This window comes from Trachymyrmex septentrionalis, unplaced genomic scaffold (assembly GCF_001594115.1).
Source record: "Trachymyrmex septentrionalis isolate Tsep2-gDNA-1 unplaced genomic scaffold, Tsep1.0 scaffold20, whole genome shotgun sequence".
NCBI classification, from domain to species: Eukaryota; Metazoa; Arthropoda; class Insecta; order Hymenoptera; family Formicidae; genus Trachymyrmex; species Trachymyrmex septentrionalis.
Genome location: NW_017305180.1, coordinates 258,833 through 270,674, shown reverse-complemented (window position 1 = coordinate 270,674; position 11,842 = coordinate 258,833). Strand labels below are relative to the sequence as shown.

Sequence of the window (11,842 nt, the reverse complement as noted above, 5' to 3'; positions counted from 1 at the left end):
AATATTTAAAATTATAATATAATAACATAGACGTTTCAGTCAAGATTTAACATCATCATACAAAAATAAAGATGTTAAAAATAATTGACATCTTTATTAATCTTTATTTTTATATGTACTTATGATGGTCAAAACGACCGAAACGTCTACGTTATTATATTATAATTTTAAATAAATGACTTTCGCTTAAGACATCTAGTGTTGAGACTATATGTTCCTTCTTATTTATATTTAAAATTCTTACAATTTTCTTTTGCAAATTGCGCAGTTTAAATAATAATGACTATATTATTGATAATATTACGTCATTTTAAATGCTTTTAATTTCCTAAATCAATTTTATTATTATTTCTCCTAGTTTTTCATAATACAATTTTAAAATTAAAATTGTTGAGTGCAGGGTAAACCGCCACACCTGTCTGTAAAACAGATCATGAACTAACTTAATCTTTATAATATTGCTTTATAGTATCAAATAGCTCTATTGGAGCTAAAGACAATCGTATATATATGGAAAAAATTCTTGAAAAACTATCGCGTTACATATTTGCATCTTGCAACGTAAAGTAAATATGCATATATAATTCAATATAATTCAAATATTTTATAACAAAGTGAAAAGATTCTGGAATATTTTATATACATTCACTTGTAGATATTTTATACAGATAATTCCTGTAAAAGAAAAAGATTAGGAATACGTAGCATTACTGCCTACTGTGTCAATTTTGGAGCCCGTTTTATTGCAAACATTCATTTTTGCTTATCTTATAAAAAAATCAATTATTACAAACAGTATTACAAAAACTGCTATATATTATCTCATAGAAGACACTTTTTAGTTTGTACTTATGTTTTTAAAGTTTTATTTTTACCTTTTGTTTAAGAAATATTGTCTAAAAACAAAATGGTATGTCAGTATCGGTGACTCCTCTGTGATTCCTCTATGATTAACTTGGAGTATCGGGTGACTTGCCGCTCACGCATCATATTTCTCAGGCAAACCCAATTCCCACACTTAACTGTTATTAATAACGACCACATAAAATTTTTTTCCAATTTCATATTTATAATATGTAATGTAAATCATATTTATAAACATAAAAAATGCATATTATTTAAATATTGTTCCAACATTAGTCTTTTTAATTGTCTAATATATTATTATAAACATATAAGTATTATTATAAACATATGAATATTTTTGAATTTTATATTAAGAACACTTTTCAAATATTCAAGACTTTTAAACTTTTTTCAATCAAACAAGACAGTTAGATACTTTTCAATGAGTGACAATTATGCCAGAAGTGATTAAGTAAGACTATATATAGAAAGATCGGCGAATTTAATTAATTAAGAAATGTTTTGAAGGAAAAAATTAGTTAATTAACTGTACAGCTTGATATCGAATCTTATGTAGGCAAAGAATGCAAGAAATTAAAGCATCAAACATAGAAAATATTGTCATCGACTGTTCATACGAAATTCTCAACGAGGTTCTAAAACAGGCTCAACAAGTTGGGATTTTATCCAACAAGTACAAAGTTATTGTCACTTCACTGGTAAGAAAACTTGCATAAGTTATTATAAAATTATAGAATAATAATAATTATAAAACAATATATGCAAAAGAAGGGCAAAGAGCCAGTAATGTAGTAACAAACTTTAATTAAAATATAGAGCCTTATTATTATTTATTAATAATAATTATAATTGTTTTGCAATAAAATTTTGCGCTTAAAATATACACCATAAATATAACAGTAAGTCAAGTAAGAGCGTGGTCGAGTTTATGTTATTAGCCTTGAGATAGATTCGAATAGTTTCATACGATATATCTAAACCTTTCTGCTTCAATTTTGCTTGTCCTTGACGCAATGTTAAGCCAGGATTCCACGAAAACAGATTCACTATTTTTTTATCGTCTTTTTTTGTTCACTTTGCATATCGAGCCACGTTCCGATAAATCATCGACATTTTTTTGCCACATTATATCGCTGCACTCACTTCTGTACGAATGATTTCTGTACGAATGACTTTTTCATATATTTAGCAGCCGCTAATTGTGACATTTTTGGACCTTTCGGGTGAGTGTAAAGAAACACAACGTGAGGAACACGCTTCATAGCGTGATGCGTATTTGGTACTCATGGCGCTTAATGTGATTCTCTTAAGAAAGTTTAATGACAACTGAATCTTCCTTGATAGTGCATCAAGGACAAAGGTGTTCTCTATAGATTCATGATAGATTTAGGGCGATATATTTTATTAGCTTTGAGGCCGATCACGCTTTTACTTGACTTACTGTAAACTATACTTTCGATAAAAATTCATATTCTGTAAAAAGTATGAAGAATGGTGCAATAGTAATACTTGTTAGCAGAAGATAATTTAGTAAAGTCTAAAGTTTTATTGCATATATATAATAAATAAAAATTTTGATTAAAAATTGTAAAATTATAAGATTGATATATGCAAATGATTCTAAAAATTTTTAACGGTTGATTCAATGTATTCATTAATACTACAAATGTATTAAATATCAGTTCGTCCAAACTTTATTAATTTATAGTTAAAATTTTCAATTTTGTATAACATTTAAATTACGAGTAAAAGTTTAACGCGCGTATAATCCGAAAAATCCAACAATTAAACATAATATATGCCAATAAATGTATATTGCAATCAGGATCTGCAAACTTTGGATTTAGAACCATATCAGTTTTCTGGCGTTAATTTCACTGGCATTCGTCTGATCGATCCGAAAGATCCGACAGTACTACAAATCGTGGACAGGCATAAGAACGAATGGAATCTAGACGATCCTTCGCAGCTGCAAGTTGAACATGCGCTCATGTACGATGCAGTTCAATTATTTGCGAGAGCTTTCAAACAATTGAAGGATGCTACAAAAGGCAATGTCAAGAAATTGTTATGCGATGGTGATAGCAGATGGGAACATGGACTAAGTTTAAGCAACTTTATGCGATCGGTAAGACAAGAAATGCTTTAATTTAAATATATTATATATTTCTAATATATCAAATATTATAATCAAATTGTATATACACATAAATTTGTTTGGCATCAATTACTATTCTTAAAGAACATTAATAAATAAAAAATATACAAACTATATCATAAAATTAATTCAAATTGTTTGATTAAATTCTATTGATATCAATTATGATAAATATTTCTTATCTTCGAATTAATTATTTTGTAATTATTTGTAATTATTCAGTAATTCTTTTATTATAAAAGTAATTCTTATCGTGCTGTTTCACTTTTAGACTGAAACAAGAGGTTTAACGGGTCTTGTCAAATTTGATAGAGACGGTTTACGAAGTAACGTAAAATTGGATATCGTACGTTTGACTGAAAATGGTCTCATAAAAATTGGTGAATATAATAGTACAGCAGGGGAAAATATCGAGTGGCTTCCAAACATTAGTACTCAAAAATCAGACCCAAAACTGAACATACAAAATAAGACATTTATTGTTTTAATATCCCTTACGCATCCATATGGCATGATAAAAGAATCGATGATCACGTTGAGCGGTAATGAGCGTTATGAAGGTTTCGCAGTCGACGTTATACAAGAAATTAGTCAGATACTGGAATTTAATTATACCTTGGAAGTGGAAAGCGATTATGGATCTCAAACGAATGGAAAGTGGTCTGGTATGCTTGGAAAAATTATGAATGATGTTAGTATTGAATGTCGAGGAATATAATCGAGTAAAAAAATATAAATAAAAAGTTTGCATTAACATAACGGGATCTATAAATTGAAGATGTAACGCTCTTTTAGGAAGCAGATCTGGCCATCACGGATCTCACTATTACATCGACACGGGCAAATGATTTCGACTTTACGACGCCCATTATGAATTTAGTTAAGTATTTATTAAAGTAATAATTATTGTAAATATGCTAAATGAGTTAATTTGATTTTTGCCATCAGTACACATATAAAATCATTTTATTCGTATTAAAAAGATATAATTTTACACAGGAATTAGCATATTATATAAAAAGCCAACCAAAGCACCACCGAGTTTGTTCTCGTTTTTATCGCCATTTTCTAATGATGTCTGGATTTATTTGATGGGCGCTTATGTGATAGTATCATTGTTACTCTACGTGATCGGGAGAATATGTCCTGCAGAATGGAGCAATCCTTACCCTTGCATTGAAGAACCCGAAGTACTTGAAAATCAATTTTCCTTTAAGAATGCATTTTGGTTTGCGATAGGCGCCATTATGCAACAAGGTAGCGAAATAGCACCCATGTGAGTGAAAAATAATTTTCTCAACTGTTACTATATTAATGAATGCTATTAATACTTTGAATGAGTTTTCTCAAAGGTGAAATGTTTAAATACTTATATCAATAATACAAAAAATATGTATTGCATTAGTTAAATAATTGATTGAAACACGAACACATATAATTTTTAAATTACACAGTTTTCACTGTTCATCTATTCTCTGCTTCAACCAATTTTGTACTTAAATTCATATTATATTTTCGTTAATATTATATTTATTAGTTTTTGAGAATTTTATATAAGTTAAATCAAAAAGTTTATACAGGGATTGTACGGCACTACTCGTCCCGAGCAGGTAGAGCGGACTAAACTAAGTCGAAAAGTCCTGTATTATTCTGCAATATTCGCAATAATTAACGAGATATTAACGTTTAAAGATAGCCGAATACGCGCGTCCGATCGGTGGGTGGCCGTACCTTCGGCAATAATAGATCGGGCGGACGCGCATATTCGGCTATGTTTAAACAGTTATCTTTAATATCTCGTTAATTATTGCGAGCACTGCAAAATAGTACAGGACTTTTCGACTTAGTTTAGTCCGCTCTACCTGCTCGGGACGAGTGGAGTCATACAGTCCAGACACCCTGTATACATATAAAAATAAAAATTAAATTAATATTTTTATAGTGGCATTTCGACAAGGATGGTTGCAAGCTGCTGGTGGTTCTTCTGTCTCATAATGGTATCAAGTTATACAGCCAATCTAGCGGCGTTTCTAACTGTAGAAACTGTAACATCGCCTTTTGATAATGTCGAAGAATTAGTTAAAAAAAAAACTATTAAATATGGGGCAAAAAGAAAGGGAGCCACGCTCAATTTTTTCGGAGTAAGTAATAACTTAATAAATAATTACGTATATAGCGAGAAATTTTTCAAAACGTTCAAAGAAGTTTATTATTTTTATAATGCGTATTATACAAAATTAATCTCAAACGTAAGAAACCTTAACTCAAGTAACTATTTTCTCCTTTTCATCTTCTTTATCATCTGTGTTGTTTGTCTCATATTTTTTGTAAATTTATTAATGAGAAAAAATTCCAATAATAATTTTTACAACACATACAGCAGTAATTTATTATAAATACAATAGTAATTAATCCTACATGCAACACAATTAGTTAAATAATTAACATAATTAGTTAAACAGCTTTTAATAATATGTATGAGTGAAATAATATTAGCAAAGCAATTATACTTAGTTGTAACTTAATTTAATAATTTTTCATAGAATTATTAGCATTTGTTGTATATTTACCAATTTTTCCATCCCTTGTAGAATTGTAACTACAATTTTTTCTATTAAATAACAAGTTATTTAATAGAAACAATTTTAAAAACAGTTTTAAAATAGTGATAAAAAACAGTTTTAAAATAATGGTACTCCGACTAATTAAAATCTGCAAAATATTATTAATAATATTAGTATTTCTGAGAAAGAAATAATTTAGATTAATACACATAAATACATAGGATTAAAAAATAAGCATGATAAATGTTTAAATCGCATTCTATAATTCAATTTTTTGAAAAGATTTTGTCAATTTTAAGGAAAGCAATATCTCAATATACGGGGAAATGCATAAATACATGATGGAAAATGAGAATGAAGTACTAGTCGCGACAAATGAAGCCGGTTTACAAAAAGTCCAAACTGATGATTACGCTTTTCTTATGGAATCTGCTTCAATTGAGTACTTATTAAATATTTAAATATACATTTCATATTTTTATTTATATACATGTACGTATAGGTATTATTACACATATATGCTCTATTATTACACATATATTGCTCTAGATATATGACAGAAAGATATTGTGATGTGACCCAAGTAGGCGGACTCTTAGATGAAAAAGGATATGGTATAGCAATGAAAAAGGGTAAGTTTTATCACAAAATATCTCTGCATAGACTTATAATAATAAAGTACAGTCGAATATTTTATATTTTTACAATTTAAAAAAATTAGTATCTTTTTCTTATCATACAATTAATATTTGATAAAATTCGATATTATTAGATGTGACAAATCATCAAGATCGAAAGAAAATTTGAAAAATGATCGAAAAAAAATGTATAATATATATTTGCAATAATACATATTGAATTACCAATATAATATATTTTAATATCTTTCTAGTTAAAGAAATATTACTTATCGTACATTTTTCTAGAATAAGTAAACAAATCAGGACTAAAGAAACCAAAGCTGGATTTATTATGCTAATACTCAATAAAACATCATTAAATTACAAACATTTCGATCATTTTATCATAATCATCTTTTCTAAAATGTAAATATATTGGAGAGATAAATTAATGAAGTATCAATTTTATCATATAAAACATTGTTACAGATTCGCCATATCTACACAACATAAATTCGGCTGTGTTAATGTTATCTGAGCGAGGCATAATACAACAAATAAAGACAAAATGGTGGACACAAAAAAGAGGCGGTGGCAAATGTCAAGTATATAAATTTGATTTTTTTTCTATTATAATCGTGTATATCGTATTTATCTAATTTGTTTGTCATGCATCGCTGTTTAGGAAAGCACTGGAACCGGTTCAGCGGAACGACTAGGTCTTGACAACGTAGGCGGCGTTTTCTTGGTACTCGCCGTTGGAGTCGCCGTATCTACACTATATACTATAATCGAATTACTTTGGGATGTTGCCCGAACATCCATTCGAGAAAATGTAAGCAGACTTATTATAACACAATATATCACAATCGTACCGCTTTCTATCAAAATGTACCAAATTTACTACAAATATGATTTTAATACAAAGTATAATAAAATAATCAAAATTAATTTAAAGAACTAACAAATAACTTTCCAAACAATACATTCCAATTTCTTTCAAATTTAAAATAAATATAGATTTATGAAAAATATTTTTTACCCTGGCTTTCCATTTTGGTCCACGGTTTTGGTAAACGGTTTTATTATCCCCTCCAATTTCATCTATCCTCTTATCATCTATAAATAAAATAATAAGATAATAGAGAAAAATAAAATTTAACAAATAAGAGTTTTTTGAATCACTGATTACAAATAAAAAACCAATTTGTAAAATTATTTGCTTAAATACAAAAATATTTAAACAAATTAGTGAACAAATTTAAAAAATTTAACACAATGTTTAAAATTTTCATGTATGCAAATAACTCTTAAACATATGTTGCAATACTTTATTTCAATCTTTTTGCTAATTTGTTCACATTTTTTATTTAAATGAAACAATTTTACAAATTTGATTCCATTATTAGTGATCCAAAAAAATCCTATATTTTGTATTTAGTTTTGTTTTTTATACGTTATTATTACTTATAAATGAAATAAGGATAAAAATTGATAAGGTAGTACATGTCTTTAAAATAGTTGATAGACCAAAATGAAAAAAAATAGATAAAATATTTTTCATAATTCTATATTTGTGTCAAATTTAAAAGAAATTGGAGTGTATCATTTGGGTACTTTTACTTGTAAAATAGCGATTTAAATTAATATCATCATAACAACATTGTAACGATAATTCTAAAAAAAAATTTGTTGATTTAATAATTGTGAACTTAAAGCATATTTTAACTAAATTATAAATAATGATAAATTATAACTAGCGATTACAAATATAGCCTCGTAAAATATTTAAAAATTCTAATCGCTTATATTTTCACAACACATAACATATTCATACTTATTTATCAAATACATAATGTATGTTATTTACTTTATAGGTGCCTTTTAAGGAAGAATTAATAAATGAACTAAAATTTATTGCGAAATGCAGTGGCTCTAAACAGGTACGAAAAAAAAGTGAATCATCTAGCAAAAACGAAAATGACAGTACAAGGGGATGTACTCCTCCATACGGTTTTGTGCCAACAGTAATAAGAACATCACCAATTGACAACAAATAATGACGGAGCAAGTCCCAAATAATAAAAAGGCTATTTATTCACATAGATTTAATACTTTGTAGTTCTCAATGGCTCAGGAGCTAACAAATTGAATCGTTAAATTAACATGAAAACATTTTAGAGCATTTGTGTGCTAAATAAAGAAATTATAAAAAATATATAATACATGATACATACTTTTCAACAAATTTACTTTAAAAAAATTGCATTATGTCATTCCCTTCATACATTAATTGCAAATAAAAATAATAGACGTATTAGAAGAAATAATAGCAACAAATCTTTTCTATAAAAAAATAATGAATATGATAAAATAAAATAATGAATTAACATTATTAAAAAAATTAATCTTCTTGCATAATTTTATTTCCTCATACTCATTCCATTTAAGTAAACAGAATAGAACAAATTAAATTCAAGATCTTTTATAGGCATTTAATACTGAAAAACAGTAATTAATTATTACTGTTATTCAGTGTTTTAGTACTCCAAAAAAATAATTCATTAATATTTTCCAATAATATATTGGAAGTCAGTATTAGATTTCTGTAAGAAATTAGCCTAATTTAGAAAGATATCCATTTAAGTGAAATGTTACGATAATCATGCGCAAAACAATATACGAGAAGAAACAACAAGTCTATTACTTACTTTGTAGGCTTTTGCATGTGATTGAAATAATCAACTAGTAACTATAATAGTGTAACCATCGACTTTGATAGCATCGGATGGTTCGTGGTGTATATAAATTTTTTGGTAACAGAGGATTTTTCTTCACTCCGAATATTTCTTTTCAGTATTGCCAATAATCTGCAATAAGTACAATTAATCGTGCGAATGATCTCATGATGTTTCGTTAATCTACAAATCCAAATAAACAAATAACTGAAGTGATTTTTACATAGGGAGAAGGATATTTACATATCGCGTGAAACTGTCGAACTGTCGTAAATCTCTGCAAATATTATAACCAGTAACATTGTTCCATAATTCGAAAATGGTTTGTTTCCTCGTATTGAAGGAAAAGTTTAACACACTTTTTAATGCAAGTGTGCCGCTTGAATTTTACTTCAGCAACGAGCCGCACGAACGATAAATAGATTTATATCACGTCGAACTTATTTTATGTTTTATTGTAAAAAATTAGAAATACGTTAAATATATTAACTACACTTTTATTAATTAAACTATGCAATATAACAAAATAACAGATTCATTTAAAAAAGAACTAAATAAAAAAGAAAGTATTTACAAAATAAATTTTATGAAGTTGGATTTACATTTTTAAAATGCTACCATATAATAATTGAAACAACATTAATTTCCTTCTCATAGATATGTAATTAATTATATACGTAAATTTTATTTAGTAAAATTGCGGATTGTAAAAACGAAACAGATCCGTTAATAGATGCAAATTATTTGTTTAAATAGCACAGAAGTCTATTAAGTTTGCTGCAGTTAAGATGTACTTCAATCGTATATGTATTTAGTAAACATTTGAAATTATTGATTAAAATGTATTTTTTGAACAACTTATCACGTCTCTCAAAAATTTTATTTAGAATAAATAAAGTATATTGCACATTATAAAGTAGTGATTTTTATAGGGAGAAGGGAAGAATAAATTTATTAAAAATTATGGAATTAATATCCGAATTAAAAAACAAATCCGTATCACTGACAGCTTTCAAAGACTGTCAGTGAACCATCCAGCAGTTGTTTTTAGCAGATAGATTGAGAAAAGCTGTTGCAGAACACGTTAGCACAGTAAGACCAGAAGTGTCTAAATATATCGCACTAGTTACATGTATATGTGTATTGCATTAGTGTGCTTGCATGTTTAGATCTTCAAATCATCTAAGATGGCGGAGAAATAGTACTAATGCAATGACAATAACAAACAAAAACAAATTTAATTCCAATCTATCTAAAACAAAAATTTCTACAATTAAATGTCTACTTTTAAAGAGATCGAAAGTTCCTTACTATATACTCTATACCATTTACTTTGCGCTGCTATTAGAACGCTTCTTTTAGAGTGGCCGAGAAATGCTGCTTCTATACATCACTGTTGTACGTATATCCAATATTTTAGGATTTCCAAGGAAAATACCTATCGGTAAGCTCGCCATGTTTCTCGTGAATAATAACATATGCGGGCAAAAGCAGAATTAACTAACCCAGCGTATCGATGAAATTGAATTGCAGGTGGTTTGTTCGACAGCGACGAAATGATTCAAAAAACGTTTGAAATTTTGAACCAAAACGTGGCAATGTAATAAACCTATATTAGCACCTCAACGCACTTTCCACGGTATTTATTCTTATTTATGAACTTAGCAGTTTATACACAAAAATTGCCTTTAATCTATAAACAATCTGACATGAGTCATACAATTACATTTGTATGGAATCTTTTTATTAAAATATACTAAATTAAACTAAAAGGTATTATAACTAAAATAAAAAATTGTATTGCTTGTAAAAAATTTTCAAGCATTGTCTCAATGTTCACATAAACATCTCTTATGTGTTACAAGTTTATCGTATTTTAATTTGATTATTCACAAGCATTTGTTTGTTCTTTGAATCCAAATTAAATTACATTAACTAAACGTAATTTAATCAAGATTGAGAGCAAAGGAAATTAAAATTTTTTTATATTTAACAAATTTAATTATTATCATTGATTACATTCATATCAAAATTATAATGCCTGAAATTAGATTTTTCAAGACTTAATAAAAGAATACAAATGCAAAGGATTTGCAGTACTTTACGACAATGCGGATGGCCTGATACGCATAAATCGTCTGCTCCAGTTGCCAAACATGAATACCATTTCCGCGATGGTGTTCCACTTAGATAGCGAACTAAATTTTAGGTATGCGTGCGCGAATCATACAAATAGGTCGTTCCTCGTACCAGTTTGAGTGTAGGTGCAAGTAATGTTTGTTAAACATGTTAAAGTTATCATGCACTTGTGTCATTATTTAATCCCACAGTAAACGTCAGAAAGTATCACATGATTTACGATACGACTATATGGATATGAAGCAAATGTCATAGTCAGACACGTCGCTATTGCCGAGAATTTTTCTAAAAACACGAGCCATTCAAATTGACGAGATGATTTATTTGCAGATAAGCTATGAAAGTTAATATGTCTAGACATAGAAGTATCATAATCAACTGTTCATATAATATTCTTGCATCTGTTTTCAAAGCACAACAAGTTGAAATAATGTCAGAGAGATATACAATAATTATTACTTCTCTGATAAGATAAATTCTTTAATAATAATTTTTTAACATCTCGCTTAATTAGCGCAATTGTCGCAAAATATATCAAAATGATAAAAAATCAAATATTAAAAAATAACAATTTTAAAAAAATTCCTAAGAAAAAATTTTATGTACTCAAAATGAGATATGTTTATTGTCATTGTATTTAAAATAATAGTAAAATGTATTCAAGAATTAAATATATTTAATTTTAATTGTGTATACAAATTTCTTAAATCTTATTTAATTCGTGAATACATCTAGTGGCGATAACTTAACACACGT

At 27.7% G+C, this 11,842-nt stretch overlaps 1 protein-coding gene and 1 pseudogene across 2 annotated transcripts in view; both read left to right on the top strand.

Moving 5' to 3' along the window:
- LOC108747740 (glutamate receptor ionotropic, kainate 2-like) overlaps positions 1-8,416 on the top strand; it is a 12,996-nt gene extending 4,580 nt beyond the window's left edge. For both annotated transcript variants that reach the window (XM_018485433.1, XM_018485434.1), the window contains 11 exons: positions 1,424-1,565; positions 2,693-2,995; positions 3,297-3,716; positions 3,821-3,905; positions 4,025-4,301; positions 4,968-5,166; positions 5,889-6,031; positions 6,139-6,221; positions 6,699-6,814; positions 6,895-7,044; positions 8,087-8,416. In XM_018485433.1, the coding sequence (XP_018340935.1) occupies positions 1,424-1,565; positions 2,693-2,995; positions 3,297-3,716; positions 3,821-3,905; positions 4,025-4,301; positions 4,968-5,166; positions 5,889-6,031; positions 6,139-6,221; positions 6,699-6,814; positions 6,895-7,044; positions 8,087-8,269 (2,101 nt within the window). In that variant the 3' untranslated portion in view covers positions 8,270-8,416. The remainder of the gene's footprint in view (positions 1-1,423; positions 1,566-2,692; positions 2,996-3,296; positions 3,717-3,820; positions 3,906-4,024; positions 4,302-4,967; positions 5,167-5,888; positions 6,032-6,138; positions 6,222-6,698; positions 6,815-6,894; positions 7,045-8,086) is intronic.
- Positions 8,417-9,266: 850 nt separating this feature from the next.
- LOC108747551 overlaps positions 9,267-11,842 on the top strand; it is an 11,523-nt pseudogene continuing 8,947 nt past the window's right edge.